Genomic DNA, 16,586 nt, shown 5'->3' on the forward strand with positions numbered 1-16,586 from the left:
TTTCTCAAAAATAACACCTAGCAAAATATATTTGTGAGTTGTGTGGGATTGCCAGTGATTTTAATTAATTTGCTTTCTTTTATTTTTTTACTGCTAATAATAAACTTGTATTTTATTTGTAAACAGAATGAAACCACACTGAATATTATTTTTGCACTCTTCTAGTCATGTAGAATATTTTTTAAAAATAAAATCTTTTGCAAAATTTTGAAACAATCATACCTTTACTGAAAAGTTGCAAGTTTGCTATAAAGAACATTTGTTATCCTGAGCCCTTTGGGAGTAAGTTGCTAATCTTTATTTATTTTCGTTTTGTTTTTATTTGTTCTTTGTACAGATCAGGGCATTTTTCTACATAAGCAGTCAGGAAGCACGTTCTGTCAAAATTAGGCAATTAACATTAGTACTAACACTCATACCTCATTCAGGTTTCAGCAGTTGTGTTTAAACAACGTCCTTTATGCAAAAGGATCCAAAGCAAAATGATGCCTTGCATTTAGTTGTCATAGCTCTTCAGTCTCATTCAGCCTGCTACAGTTCTTCAGAGTTCACTTTCATGGCCTTAATGCTTTTGAAGATTACAGGCCAGTTATTCTGTAAAATGTCCCTCAAGATTTGTGTTTGTATGCTATTTCCCCATGATTAGATTGTGGTCACGCCATCGGTGCCAGAAGTGTCTGTTGTGTGATGCTCAGGTTTTCTTATTGCGTTCTTTTAGCTGGTTTATGATTTAAATTTGTTCCATGACCAGAGTTTTGAAGTTTAATTACTTGATTTAAGGAGATCTGTGCCAGTCTTCTCCATTGTAAAGTTATTCTTTTCCCCTCGGTAAAAAATTTTTGTGGGTGTGGGAGAATGGTACTTGGAAACTATTCTTTAAAAAAAAAATTAGTCTATTCATTGAATTTTTTTTTAAGTAGACCCATGGTTTCCTTTTTTATTCAGTGGGTCATAATTTGTTATTATTTATTTGTTGCTTAGTTTTTATTAAGGCAAAATATAAATAACATCAAATTTACCATTTTAACTATACAGTTCCGTGGCATTAAGTACATTCACAGAGTTTTCATGTTTTGTTTTTATGTACAAATTGTCCCAGATTTGACCAGCGGGGTTGGATCTCCTTTAGCTTATCTGTCTCCTCTTTCTTTGAGCACGTCCTTGTTTTCTGGCACAACAAGATGCCCCAGGCTAATCATTTCCTTTACCTTCCCTAAACTGGGAATTAACTACTTCAGAAGGGAGAAGGGTTTTTCAAAACCCACTAAAGAAAGGGTTTTTCAAAACCCTTTCTTTAGTGGAAGAATGTGATTAAGAACCAAGATTTGGGTACTAGGCATACTTCGTATTTTGGTGGTTGCTTCTGTGCCCTCTTGGTGGACAGATCTAGGGGACGTGTGTTTACACACATTTGCATCTATATTTCTGTATCTGCCTTTTTATCTAGAATGTCTTGACTTCATATCAATATATCTGGCTGTAATCTAACTCTGTAGGCTTCATTTTATTTTTTTAATTTTTAAAAAATTTTTATTCATATTCCAGTTAGTTAACATACACTGTAATATTACCTAGACTTCATTTTAACTTTCTCCCTTTCCATATTTCCATATCTTTTCTCTGACAGTGAGGAACCTGGTTCTCATTATCCTTAACTTATTTGCTTCCATTATCATTACTTCATTTATTTGATCCACCTCACTCTTATAACTGGTTTCCCATCTCTAGCCTCCTTTGCACAGATGTGCCTGCTTTGTGGCTGATACTCCCTGACAGGTTGTTCTTACATGAGGACACACTCTTCACCCTCTTTTGCATTTGGATGTCAACATTTTATTGTAGGAAGTAGGACATGAGTAATAATTATCAAGTAGCTCTTTTTCTTTGAATTGCTTTTGTAGCCCTAGATGCTCGCCTAGAAGTTGGACTTGAACAGCAAGCAGAACTTATGTTGAAAATGATGTCTACTCTGGAAGCAGATTCCATTTTACAAGCATTAACAAATACATCTCCTACGTGTAAGTGAAAATCACCGTTGTTAGAGTATTGCAGTGAATGATTTATCTCTTGATAATTTTTAATTGCATTCAGCAGGGACAGATTTTTAAATTCCATGTGTGGTACGAGGCTGAGGGGCTAAGCATATAGTACCTCTCCCTCCCCAAGTTAGTAGCAAGTTGAGAAATAAGACAAAGGATTAATAAATTGGAAAAGTGGAAGGGGAGCAAAAGACCTCCATGTAGTAATGTGCTTACATTCAGTCCAAAGACCTGAATGATGTTTTTGTTACTGTGTTGTGAGGTTAATGAAATTCCAAGAGTTGTCTGCTTAGCTAGCTGCCTGGGAGTTCATTGCATTATATCCACATCTATGATAAAGTGGGTTTTTACGTACAATAATCACCCCTTTTCTGGGAGAGATATGTTTCAAGACCCCCATTGGGTGCTTGAAACCACAGATAGAACTGAACCCTACATATACTATGTTTTTTCTCTACATACATACTTAGGATAAAGTTTGATTTATAAATTAGACACAGTAAGAAATTAACAACAATAATAAAATAGTTATCATATACTGTAATAAGGGTGTGAATGTGAATTCTCTCTTTCTCACAATCACCCTTCTGGTGGTGATGTTTGAAGATAAAAGCCTGCATGATGAAGTGTGAGGTAAATGATGTAGGCATTGTGAGGGAGTGTTAGTGTACTGTTGACCTGACTGCAGTGGTCTGCTTGTAACAGAAACCAGAAACCAGAAACCGTGGAGAGCAGAACCCCAGATAAGGGGGCATTACTGCAGTGACATCTTTACCATCCTTAAAGACTAGGATGGAAGAAATATATATGGGCCTAACTGAACTGCTGAATTGAGAGGGTTTACTACCTAATTATCTACATCAGAGGAAGGCACATGTTTTATATAAAGGACCAGATAGTAAATATTTGAGGCTTTCTGAGCTGCACAGTGTGTGTTGTAACTACACAACTCTGACTTTGTAGCAATAAAGTGGCTCAGTATCTAAACCGGTGGGCATGCCTGATGCAGAAACTGTGACACAGCCTGTTTTGATCATTGATGAAGTAGAATACTAGACTTGGGTAGATCGCCTCCTATCAGGTGAGCACTTGCTCAGTTAAGTTAGATAGCAGCCTATCTCACAAAGACAAAAGATTGAGGAGCTGTGCTAAGGAGATAGGGATGTTTTTATTTTTCTTAGGCCTACAATTACTTCACCTCTCTGGAGCATGGTCAGTGAAAGTAGATGTACTAGTTAGAACCTAGGAAGAGCATCATGTTCTTCTTCCCCCGTGAAGGGGAGTTCACGACGCGTTAGAGAAATTGGGGTTTTTAGACATGTTTGTGTCAAATTGAATTCTTTCACTTGGTGGTTTTCATTTATTTCTTACCTTAGGAAGTATATAGCAAAGCGAAAAACCGAAGAAAAGGTCTAGTGTTCTATCATCTTGCTATTGGTACACTAGTATTGTATCTTATCTCTCATGTAATAGAGGGATCTCTTTTGTTGGGCAGCCTCTCTGTGACCACAGACAACTCAGGACTGACCTGAGTAGCCCTTTTCTTTGTTAGACTTTTCTTGTTTAAAACAATTTATTAGAAGATGATTTTGTGATTTATATCTGTTTCTCTTAATATTGTGTCTTTTGATTATTGTCCTGTTCAGAACTGTGTCCCCTTTTTAATATAACTTTCTGAATATATGAAAAACCTCTCTCAGAGCTCATGTATTTCTCTGCTCCCCATTAATGTATACTCATTTATTAGTTTGGTGTGTGACTTGGGCATCAGAATTTTTTAATGCTTCCCAGATAATTTTAATGTATAATTAAGGTTAAGAATCAGTGGACTTGAGTCTAAATTTTTCTCAAACTACTTTCTTAAATAGTCAAGATTCTTCTTTTTCTTCTTTTCCTCATTTATTAATTATGAAAAAATAGAAAATAAAAATTGCTAGAGAGTAAGGTTTTGTTCCTTTGATGGACAAATGCTGTGAATTGGGGAGCTTCTGTCTTTGGTGATTGTCTTTTTGACTTTCAGGTAATGTAAAAACAAATTTCCAAATAATATAATGATCAACCATTCTTAGGAAACCAATTAAAAGAAAGTTTTTTAAGATCTTCACTTAACCTATACATACTAATAGCTGGTGAACATTTCTCCTGATACTTTGTGATAAAATCATAATTGTGTTTAATTTTCAGTATCACAGTCTCCCACTGGAACAGATGATTCACTTCTAGGGGGTTTACAAGCAGCGAACCAATCCAACCAGCTTATTATACAGTTATCATCTGTCCCAATGTTAAATGTTTGTTTCAACAAACTTTTTTCCATGCTTCAAGTCCATCATGTTCAGGTATGACTTCAGGAGAAATGTTGTATTTTCACGCGTTATTGCAAGCCTAGTAAAAGATGAAAATAACTGGGGAGATCTTTCTCAACCTGACAGGGATGATTTATTCATTATCTCAGATGGAAAAATATTGGAGATCCTTTAATAACCACAGATCCTCAGTGATAGGTTATTTATAATTTTTATGATTTTTAAGATTTATTCCTGTAGTTCCAATTTTATGTTTTACATACACCTGTATTTAAAGACTTGAATCACCTATTTTAATTTAGAAAATTATTATGTATTAGGTAAATTATAAATTTTAATTCAGTTTAAATTTTCTTTCATCAAGAATTTTAAGATGTGTTTGCTTGCCAACTGAATTAAAGTAACCAGAGGAAATACTTAATAGAAAAATTAATTACTCAAAGGGATTCGTTCGTAAGATTTTTGTTTAAATATATTTCATTATATAATAGGTACTTTTTTTGTTTGTTTGTTTTCCCTGTCAATTTTCATTCTTTTTCAGTTGGAATCACTTCTCCAGTTGTGGCTCACATTGAGCTTGAATTCTAGTTCTTCTGGAAACAAAGAAAATGGAGCAGACATTTTTTTATATAATGCTAATCGAATACCTGTCATTTCATTAAATCAGGGTAAGATTTATTAGAAGGAGAATTATTAACATAGCATAAATAAACTAAAAAGGCAGCAGTTAGGTTAATATTACCTAATCTTTATCATTAGGTTTATAATGTTTTAGTGGGAAAAAAAGCCCTTTTTTTATACATTGACTTAATTTTCAGGAAAAACAAAACACATTTTCTCTGGTTTTTGTATTATCTTGTGCCTGTGTGTAACTAAAATTTGCAGTGTTAATCTTTATATTTCCAAAAAATACCATCTTGTTCGTGAGCTGTTCTGTTGCCACTGCTGTTTCGGAAAAATGCGAATCAGCACCAGGGGAATTGATAACTTGGAGAAGGAGATCACATTTCCTGTGGAAGTTGTATTAGTTAGCTTTTGGGGTTTTTTGTTTTTGTTTTTGACAAATGCAAGAGTGTGAAAATAATGGGAGTAAAATAATATCCTTCTACAGAAATACAGTTAGCCTTTAGCTCTGGCTGCAGGAATCTGTTTTCATTATATTTTAAGAAAAGTGTAAATGATCATCTATTTCTGCTGCTTTCTCTTTCACAGGGGTGCATTCTGTATCTTGCATGGCTCTCATAGGCTTGTCTTTAAACCGTAGCGACAGCCCCCACTGGCTCATGGTCCCACTTAAATCTGTGTTGTCTTGGCAAGAGCCAGTCCGGCTTTAATTAATAGGTTTTCATCTCTTCCACTGCACTAATAATTATTATAAATTGTGCTCCCATTGTTATTTTCAACTTTGTTATTGTGAAAATGTTACACATAAATAAGAGTTAATGAGTAAAACTAAATAAGTGTTCATTATTATCAGATATCTGGTTAGTATTCAGATTTCCAGTTGTCCCAATTGTTATAAAATTTTTAAAATTTGAAATAGAATCCATATAAGATCCACATATTTTAATTATGTTTCTTTAATCCCTCTGAATCTGTATAGGTTCACTCCATGTCTTTTTTATCCCTTAACAAAGTCATTTATCAAAGAAGTTTGATCTTTTGTCTTTCAGCATTTCCAGGGTCCTGATTTTTAGTGATTGTATCTCCATGATGTCCTCTCGATTTCCTATAAAGTGGTAGTTAGACCTGGAGCTTTATCTGATTTTTTTTAAAAGGCAGTTTCCTAGGTTGCCTCTCTTTTTACATTGTTAAGTAACGACAGTGATGCTTAGTGCCATTAATAATTCATTAGAGGTTTCAAAATGAGGATAGTCGAATTCTATCACTTCTTTTTTATTTTAGTTGAAACACTTCGATAAAGAGAAAATTCCTTTCATAGGCTAATATGTCACCCTCTGTTGGTAGTTTGTATAATAGAGGCAGGGAAAATGCCAGAACTATTTTTTTCTTTTTTTTTTTTTTAGTTTTTAGTTTTTAAATTGAATTGCTTCACAAGCAGTCTACGTGCACAGTCAGTTAGTTTCTTTAATAAATATCTGTATAAGTTTATGGTTTTTACTTTTTTTTTGTTTCAGTTACCATTTTTGTGCTTACTGATGCAGAAATTTTGCCGTTTGTGGTCAGTGAGGCGCTCCTTTCTTAGCTGTTGTTGTTATATATTAGCTTTCAGTGTGATAAATATTCCAGTCTGTGTGTATTTTAGCCTGAAATCTGGAACCAGCCATTTTTAAATGGTGTTTTAAGAGCACAGTCTGGGCACTGTATTAAGTTCGTGCATTTTGAATAACTTCTTCGGCTTCTCCAGCTCTCATAAGCACTTTCTATTAAGGCCTTGCAAGTGACCTAATTATTCTAGTTTGTGCTTTTGTTGTGAAGTCGCATTGGTTTTCAGTGGTCTCACCCCATCCCTGTTTTTCTAGTATCCCCTATTGTTTTTGGGTTTTGGTCTTGCAGAATGTGAAGATTTTTAGTAAAACAAACGATGTTGCAGTAGAAGTGCCTATAGTTTGAAGAGGACAACACATTTATAGTGATAACACTTTATGTGTTGCAGGCTGAGCTTTAAACTTAGCCATAAAATGTTATTAACTCTTAATTTTCAGTGATATTTAATGGGGAACTCTTTTCATTTCTATGTTTTGAGGACACTAGGTAATGAATTGATTGAAAGAAATAGTGTCATTTTTTAATTTATCTGTTTTATTTTTAATTCTTAATAAACATTTGGTTTTCCTTAATTAAAAATTTTCCCCCTTTCTCTTTTCTGTATAGCATCAATAACTAGCTTTCTCACCGTGTTAGCTTGGTATCCCAACACTTTACTCCGGACATGGTGCCTTGTGCTTCATAGTCTAACACTCATGACAAATATGCAGCTTAATCGTAAGTGCAAACATTTATTCCTTTACATCGAACTGTTCCTTTAAATCTCTGACCTATACTTCTTTATTCTTACGTTCAGATTCTTAAGATTTTTCCAAGAAGTGATATAGTTGTGAAAAGATTATGTTCCTTATTTGACTGTATCTCTTCTGAATTTGTTCTTATATATCTTAGGCTTTGTGTCTCCTTACTTTGATAATACACTGTAATCTACCACCACAAGTTCAAATCATAGTTTTACTTTCTAAAAGCTTACTACTTATTAAAATAAAACTGATTGCTTTTTGAGTACAAAATCAAATGTTCACTGTTTTATGTTATTCTTTTTAAAGTAACTTTGCACTCAAAAAATGATTTATTATATTCATAAATATGTATGATTAGTTTACCACATCTAAAAGCTGTATTCATAGAATATAATTGCTTTTTCTCAGATTGTGATAATGAGTTTTCTACTTTCTTACTCCACCCCCTTTTCTTCATTATAATTAGGATAGTAAAATAATTTCTGCACCTTTTTAGAAAGGAACTTTTAGTGCTTTCTATGACTATGTGTCCTGAAGTCATGAAGATAATCTTACATTATCTTTTGTAGTGTGTATTGTTTTTATTTTTCACGTTTAGGTCTGGGTTTTATCTGGCATTCTTGAGAGTGTTGTGAGGTGGGGATGAAAGTTCATAGCAGACAATAAGGCCTAGCCATTTATGAATTGAAATCTTCATTCTGTCTATAGGTTATGGTAAGAGGTGGGTAAATTTCATCCCCATTCTGTTTGAGATTAATTTCATTAAATAGAAAGCTCTGTCACATTGATAAAATGTCAGTTTAAATCATTGTTTAGCATTAAACTGCTATTTTTTTCATTTGGAATGTTTTCCACGTATGGATTCAAAAACATCACTCTCTCATATTGAAGAGAGATTTAACGCAAAGGATAGTTTATTCAGTTCAGAAAACTGGTGTGTTTACTGTATATCATTTAACAGTGTACAACCACTATACTACTGACATGCAAAAGTGAACAGTTTTTGCCTAGATTTATCTTAGAAATCAGGGTTAAAATTTACCCAAAAAGTAGATCCCTATTTCTGAAAGAGGGAAGTAATTACCAAGAATAGGCTCACCAAAAGGTCAGTAAGCATTTAATTATTTCTTTTCCACTTGACTGTATACTAAATAAGACGCACATTAAACCAGATATTTTTTATAGTCTAATCTATTTTTTATAGATTAGAAGAGAGGGAAGATAGATGAAAATAGAGAACGAGTCCAACTTAGTCAATACAGTAGAGATTCAAACCCTTTTAGTAAACTAACTCCCAGGGGCGCCTGAGTGGCTCAGTTGGTTAGGTGTCCACCTTTGGCTCGGGTTATGATCCCTTGTATCCCATTCACTGCTCAGCAGGGAGTGTGCTTCTCACTCTGCCCCTTGCGCCTCTGGTGCTTTCTCTCGCTCCCTCACTGTCTGAAATAAGTGAATAAGATCTTAAGAAAAAAAAAACAAAACACTAACTCCCAGGAATTTGTGAGTTTTCCTTGAAACTAAAAGATATTTTATATACTGTATTTCTGTTGTTTCAGGGTCCATTTGTTAAGAGCATTTTTGTTTTTAAATGTTTTACAGCGGGTTCAAGCAGTGCCATTGCAACTCAGGAGAGTACTGCTCATCTGCTGGTTTCAGATCCAAACCTGATTCATGTCTTAGTGAAATTTCTTTCGGGCACCAGTCCACATGGAACAAATCAACACAGTCCACAGGTAAGATGACTTTTGGAAACTAGTGATAGGCCCAGACTATTCAATAAACACTTCTGTAAAGAAAAACTTAATGCACCTAATATGTAATTTTTATTGCTAAGGTATTAAATGATACTATTTTACATGTCCATATAATATAAAATGTTTTGAATAATATGTAATAATAGCTATACTGAAACTGAAGCATAGTAGGTAGTAAATTTTCTCTTGAATTTTTACTGGATTTTTGTGCAGGTATGTATTTTTGACATTAATTTTGGATAATTTAAGAAACATTCTGAAAAAATACCTGAAAGGGAAGCATTTCAGAAATTTTAGTATTAAAAACATTTTTAAAAATAATGTACCATGTTAATGACCTACTGTCAAGATTGATAATTAACCTGACTTAATCATTTTATAATATTAAATATGTTGTTGAACAAAAAATAACAAGTATTGCTCAGAGCTTACAAACATGTTTTAGTCTTACTATAAACCTCCTTTATGTCAATTAATTTCTTGTTACACTGTACTGCTTTTTAAATATTTCTACTTCATTTTATTTCTTTTTATATAAAATATATATTTAGTGTTCATAGCATCTTTTCAGTGCAGGTTATGCAACGTTACCGTCTTTTTAAACTTAGCATCTTAAATTCTTCTCTGGATTTGCCATTAGACAGATTCTCATTTAGCCGTCTAGTGTGTAATAGTACCATCCTTTCTAATGTTTCATTTATTCAGTAAGTTTTTAAGATGCTTCTGTGTGCTAGGTCCAGGTATTGTTCTAGGTGCTGGGGATATAAGGAGTTACCAAGACCAAGTCTTTGACTTCTTGCAGCTTAAATATGTTGGATATGTTTAGTCTGTACTCTCATATTGCATGTACTTTCATTTTGCAGATCACAATAAAACAAATGAGACAAGGATGAAAATAAGAAACTATTGTAGTTAGATGGGGCCAGAATGTTGGTGGGAGCAGAGGCATATTATCAAGGGATCATTGTACATAGAGATTTATGAATTTGGAATGTGAAGGTTCCTGGGATCATTGATTCTAATAACTTCATTATTTTACATATGAGAAGATGCATTATCTGCATTGCCCACAATTACACACCTTATTAGCAGTAGAACTAGGTATTGGAGAGCATGCTATTGTATAAAACAGAGTTTTTTTCTTCCCGCTTTTGTTTTTTTCAAGGCAGAGTAAGTTATTGAAGATCAGAATTTCCTCTGATATCTTAGTTGTATATAGGAAGTTTGGTTAAGAATGCTATGATTTATGTGCTCAGTATTAGAAATTAAAAGTTTATCTAACTTTAAAACAGTTTGAAGAATTACATTTTATTTTACCATAACTCCACCTGGGTTTTATGATCATAGCAGATTGGGATAGAATAAAATCACATGGAGAAGTATTACAAAATATTCCAAAACATACCTGAGGTTACATAGTGTGGTTCTCACCATTTCTTTCATTGATGAGACAGAAGTTTGGGAAAGCGGTCTTTTATGAATTGGCACAGGTTTGTGTTTTTGTTTTTTTTTTCTTTAGTTTTTTATTACGTTAATCACCATTCATTACATCATCAGTTTTTGATGTAGTGTTCCATGATTCATTGTTGGTGTATAACATCCAGTGCTCCATGCAGAACGCGCCCCCCCTTAATACCCATCACCAGGGGTGCCTGGGTGGCTCAGATGGTTAAGCGTCTGCCTTTGGCTCAGGTCATGATCCCAGGGTCCTGGGATCGAGTCCCACATCGGGCTCCCTGCTCCTTGGGAGCCTGCTTCTCCCTCTGCTTCTCTCTCTCTCTCTCCCTCTCTCTCCCTCTGTCTCTCATGAATAAATAAATAAAATCTTAAAAAAAAAAAAAAACCATCACCAGGCCAACCCATCCTCCCACCCCCCTCCCCTCTAGAGCCCTCAGTTTGTTTCTCAGAGTCCATCGTCTCTCAGGGTTCATCTCCCCCTCTGATTCCCCCCCCCCCCTTCATTCTTCCCCTCTTGGTAGCTTCTTTTTTTTTTTTTTTTTAACATATATTGTATTATTTGTTTCGGAGGTACAGATCTGTGATTCAACAGTCTTGCACAATTCACAGTGCTCACCATAGCACATACCTTCTTCAGTGTCTATCACCCAGCCACCCCATCCCTCCCACCCCGTTTGTTTTTACTTTTAGAGTTTTTTCTTTGTGGTTTTGTGTTTTTTCATTCTCGATAGTATTTGCTCTACTAGTCATTGGAAGCATGACCATTTGTGGATCACTTAACCTCTTTGAATGCTTCTGTTTTGAAATGGGTAGTAAGGTTGTTTGTGAAAATCAGTGCAAAAGTTCCTTATACTTTTGACAGCATTATGAAGGCATTTCTTGTGTAATTCAGGTGATTTTTTTCTGTTTTGAGTTATATAAACCTACTATAAGTTCTAAACCATAATGATAAAATTATGACACTAGAATTTGTGGTTTTCAGTTTAAATATGTTAAGACCTAAAAAAATCAGTTGGTTTCCTGCTATCAGGAAATATTAATGTTAATATTTTTGTTCTTCATATGAAAAGTTAAAAGAGTATAGTGCTTGATTTAACACTTGATAACATTTATAGAATTATTCATTTAAAAATTATCAGTAAAAAGTTTTCGATTCTCTTCAGGTTGGTCCAACAGCTACACAAGCTATGCAAGAATTTCTTACCCGATTGCAAGTGCATCTTTCTTCAACATGTCCTCAGATATTCAGTGAATTTTTGCTCAAGCTAATTCATATACTTTCTACAGAAAGGTAAATTTCAATGTATACATATATTCCTGATATAGAAGTAATATGTGATCCCTCAGATAAACGCTCCCTTACCATTTGTTAGGGGTTTATCTGGGCACAGATAAGCAATATAGTAGGGATTAAGGGGAAAGGGTTTATCCATTTCTCTCCTGACTATTTTCATTCCATTTTATTACGGCTGTCTCGGATTCCTGAACTCTATGAAAGATATACAGTACATCAAGTCTCTGCTTGCTTTTAGTGTTTTCATAGATTAGTGAAATTTACTTGAAGCTGTTTAAATTGTTGTAGAATACAGAGAGAGTATTAAAGCTACCAAGGATTTTACTTGAAACCTATATGTAAGAAAACTGAAAAAAATAGCTTAAAAAAGAAAATTACAGGGGCGCCTGGGTGGCTCAGTCAGTTAAGTGTCTGCCTTAGGTTCAGGTCATGATCCTGGGGTCTTGGGATCCAGCCCCGCATTGGGCTCCCTGCTTAGTGGGGAGTCTCCTTCTTCCCTGACCCCTACTCTCTCTCTCATAAATGAACAAAATCTTAAAAAAAAATTACATACCAATCCCATAGAGAAAGCCTAAATAAATTTATTAACAAAATCAGGCAGTATGTTAAAAGAATGAATTGTGACCATGAGTGGTTAAAAATCATAATACATAACATATTAATGAATCATTATCTCATACTGTAAGACATTTCATAAAATTGACATTACTTTCTGATGAAAACTTTTTTTTTTTTTAGAGAGAGAGAGCAAGAGCACATGGGGGTGGGGCAGGTGGGAGGGACAGAGGGGGAGGAGGAATCCCAACCGGGCTTCATGCCCAGCGCAGAGCCCAATACGGTGCTCCATCTCACTTCCCCGAGACCATGACCTGAGCCAAAATTGACTGAGCCATCCAGGAGCCCCATGTTTTCTTTGTTTTTAAGAAAGTCTCTGGTATCCTGATAAATTAGCCAGCAGCTTTTAGGTAAATTAATTTTGTGACTGAAAAGAAATACCCCATCTTATTATAAAGAGGGCATTCAATTTTATCAAGTAAGTGTTTTGCAGATACTTTCTATCTGTGGATTGTATTTTAACAATATCCTTCAAAAACCAAGTTTTTTATTTTGATGAAGTCTTATTTGTTAAGTTTTCCTTTATATATTATTTTTGTGCTATAAAAAAAAAAAACCTTTGCCTAATCCAAGGTCATACAAATGATCTGCTGTGTTTTCTTATAGAAATTTTATAGTTTTAGTTTTTACATTTATGTTGCATTTGGGTCAAAGTTTATTTCTTTGCCTGTGGATGTCCAATTGTTCCTATGCCATTTATTGCAAAGACTGCTTTTCATTGAATTATCTTTGTATGCATTTTAAAAATCATTGACCATATTGGTTTTGCAGTTTCTGGACTCTCTTCTGTAGAATTGATGTTTGTGTCTACACTTTTCCAGTACCATATTGCCTTGGTACCTCCATAAGTTTCTTGAGATCTGATAGTACAGATTTTCCAACTTTGTTCTTTCTTCAGAATTGTTTTAGCTATTCTAGTTCCTTTGCTTTTCCACATATATTTGAGAATACATTTATTGATTCTTATCTGCACTGCCCGAAATAAAACAAAATAAAACCTTGCTGGATTTTGATTGGGAATGCATCAATCTACAGATCAATTTAGGAAAAATTATATAGCCTCTTTGGATTTTTCTTTGTATAGAGTCACATGGCCAGTGAATGAAAACAGTCTTATTCCTTCCATTCCAATGTGTGTGTCTTAGCCCCTATGCCCTACCCCGCCGCCTCCCCTAATGCCCTGGTTAGTACCTCCCATATGATTGATTGAAGTGGTTCAATTTGCCCTCTTTGTTTTTTTCTCACTCTTAGAAAAGTAAAGGTCTTTCAGAAGTAGAAATGTTACTAGCTGTAGCTTCCTTTGTAGATGACTGATACCAAGTTCAGGAGGTTTTTTTGTGCTCTTAATTTGCTAAGTCTTTAAAAAATCATGTATTACTCTTGGATTTTGTGAAGTGCTTTCTCTGTATCTTTTGAATTGATCGTATGTTGTTTCTTGAGTAATCTGTAAATACGGTGAATTACACTGATTTTTTTTTTAAGTGTTGATCAGTATGTATTTCAGGATATACTCATTGGTCATGAGGTATTATCCTTTTCATACTTGCTGAATTGAATTTAACATTTTGTTGATTTTTGAATCTATGTTTTTTATGAGGGATGTTTGCATTTTTCTTATAATGTCCAGTTTTTATGTAAAGTTGTCTGTTTTTTATATCAAGGTAATCCTGGACTCATAAGTCGGGGTATCCTTTTTCTATTTTCTGAAGGAGGTTGTGTAAAACTTGTATTACTGCTCACTTAAATATTTGATAGTACTCGCCACCGAGGCATACTGAGTCTGGAGTTTTCTTATGGGAAAAAATGTTCCATTTATTTCATAGGTGAAAGATTATTCAGGTTTTCTGTTTCTTCTTGAGTGACATTTGGCAATTTGCATCTTGAAGGAATTTGTTCATTTCTTCTATGTTGTTGAATTATTGGTGCTATTTCCTTATCCATTTAATGTTGATAGGTTCTAGTTTGATTCCTTTTTCTCATTTCTAATACTGGTAATTTTTATTTATTTATATAGGTCATTCTTGCTAGAAGTTTATCAATATTACTGATATTTTCAGAGAACCAGCATAAAGCTTTGCCCTGCCATTCAGTCCCGTTCTGACACTTTCCAAAGTCAGCATCAGCTTCACAGGTTTAACTCCTCAGTCCCATAAGACTGCCCTCACTTGAGAGGGCATTTGTAAGTCCTAGGTCCCAGGCTACCACACTTCTGTCAGATTTGGATACAAATCCAGGGTTTCTCACAGCACTGGCTTCAGTTTTGATAGTTTGTAAAAATCTCACCTAGAACCCGGGAAAAACACTTTACTTACATATACTGGTTTATTATAAAGTATATAACTCAGGAACAGCCAAGTGGAATAGATACATAGGGCATAGTGTGTAGCAGGGGGTTGGGGAGGTTGGGTGCCTGTGAATGGGTATGAACACCAAGGGTTCTGTGTTACTACCCTTGCATACACCAGGATTTAGCAAGTTGTTAAATATTTTAGTGGAATTCTTCTTACTCATTTGAATGTTGCCAGTGTCTCTTCTCAAATTCTGTCATAGGAGAGCCAGTGCTTTTTGGAGGTGCCTGTCTTTTCATGGATTTCAAGCCCTCTGATGGGTTTATGTGACATTATAACTAGTTTCACTTTCTCTTGTTAATTTGGAGGCACTGTTCTCTCCAGCTTTTTATATCTTAGGCATGAGCAGAACTGGAGAACATTTAATTTTGATGCATAAAAATTATTTGACTGAATCTTAATTTTTGAACATCATAATCAGTACAGAGTGTTTAAAATAGCACCATTTGAGGATATGAAAAACCAGAGCTTATTCCATCATGAGGAGTGCCATGTGATGCTGAAATATTTTAGTCTGGGGTTTCAAAATCACCTCTTTGATTTACTTGTCCTTTGGTTTTCTATTTGGAGGGGAAGTCATTTTTGATTTTGTGTAAAATGGAGAAGAGAGTAAGAACAACTCAAGAGGAGATTGAAACTATTTGCCTGCAAAATGAAATAGTGAATACCAAGAGTTTAATTGCTAGCTTTCTTGTGTTGTGATGGTTACTTTTTTAAAAAAGTTTAACAGGGATTAATTTTTAATCCTCTCTTTTTCTGCAGGGGTGCTTTCCAGACAGGCCAAGGACCTCTTGATGCCCAAGTAAAGCTCTTAGAATTTACTCTGGAGCAGAATTTTGAAGTTGTTTCCATTAGTACTATTTCTGCTGTAATAGAGTCTGTCACCTTTTTAGTGCACCACTATATCACTTGCTCAGACAAAGTAATGTCTCGAAGTGGATCTGATAGCTCAGTCGGTGCTCGAGCATGCTTTGGGGGACTCTTTGCCAACCTCATTCGTCCAGGTGATGCAAAAGCAGTTTGTGGTGAAATGACAAGAGATCAACTCATGTTCGATTTGTTAAAACTGGTTAACATTTTAGTACAGCTGCCTCTTTCAGACAATAGAGAATACAGTGCAAGAGTGTCTGTGACCACCAATACAACAGACAGTGTTTCAGATGAAGAAAAAGTCTCAGGAGGCAAAGATGGTAATGGAAGCAGTAGTGGTATTCAAGGATCACCTGCATATGTCGCTGACTTAGTGTTAGCCAACCAACAGATCATGAGCCAGATTTTGTCTGCTCTGGGCCTATGTAATAGCAGTGCCATGGCGATGATAATTGGTACGTATTGAGAATATTTCATCTTATACTTGTTTTGGGTATTGTATCTCTTTTCATGAGCAACATATAGATTCATTTTTTTATTACCTTATAGTGTAAAGCTACTTGATTGCAAACTTCTTAGCATGATGTAAGTAAAAACTTTTATAGAGTGGCTTCTATCAATAAGTGAAATTGAAATTAGGAAGAATTTTAAGTGTGAATTTTTTAAAAATTAGAAATTACTAACCAAATAACTTGCAGTTTGTTAAATTAAGAAAAAAGTCAGTCTTCTAAGTAAGGTACCACAATTTATAGTTGTACATCTCTAATGTTTTATAGATGAAGAATTTCACATCAAATTTTAGGGAACCAGTAAGGTTTATTTATTCACATTTATTCACATTTATTCACATTTTCTTAAGTGAAATATAAAATTTTTCTGTGACAAATACATCAGTGTAAAATTTCTATATTGTTGCTTAACTTTTCTGCC

General features: G+C 34.5%; 1 protein-coding gene across 8 annotated transcripts in view; it reads left to right on the plus strand.

Annotated features, from left to right (window-relative positions):
- BIRC6 (baculoviral IAP repeat containing 6) overlaps nt 1-16,586 on the plus strand; it is a 231,373-nt gene that overhangs the window by 117,934 nt on the left and 96,853 nt on the right. For all 8 annotated transcript variants that reach the window (XR_015768921.1, XM_028117286.2, XM_028117287.2 and 5 more), the window contains 7 exons: nt 1,902-2,018; nt 4,224-4,378; nt 4,887-5,013; nt 7,181-7,291; nt 8,917-9,050; nt 11,693-11,820; nt 15,549-16,111. Coding sequence is in view for 7 of the 8 variants with exons in the window: in XM_028117286.2 (XP_027973087.2) it covers nt 1,902-2,018; nt 4,224-4,378; nt 4,887-5,013; nt 7,181-7,291; nt 8,917-9,050; nt 11,693-11,820; nt 15,549-16,111 (1,335 nt within the window). In the remaining variant the exon portion in view is untranslated. The remainder of the gene's footprint in view (nt 1-1,901; nt 2,019-4,223; nt 4,379-4,886; nt 5,014-7,180; nt 7,292-8,916; nt 9,051-11,692; nt 11,821-15,548; nt 16,112-16,586) is intronic.

The sequence above is a fragment of the Eumetopias jubatus genome, unplaced genomic scaffold (assembly GCF_037043125.1).
Source record: "Eumetopias jubatus isolate StellerSeaLion01/CBP00866 unplaced genomic scaffold, mEumJub1_p1.0 scaffold_9, whole genome shotgun sequence".
NCBI classification, from domain to species: domain Eukaryota; kingdom Metazoa; phylum Chordata; class Mammalia; order Carnivora; family Otariidae; genus Eumetopias; species Eumetopias jubatus.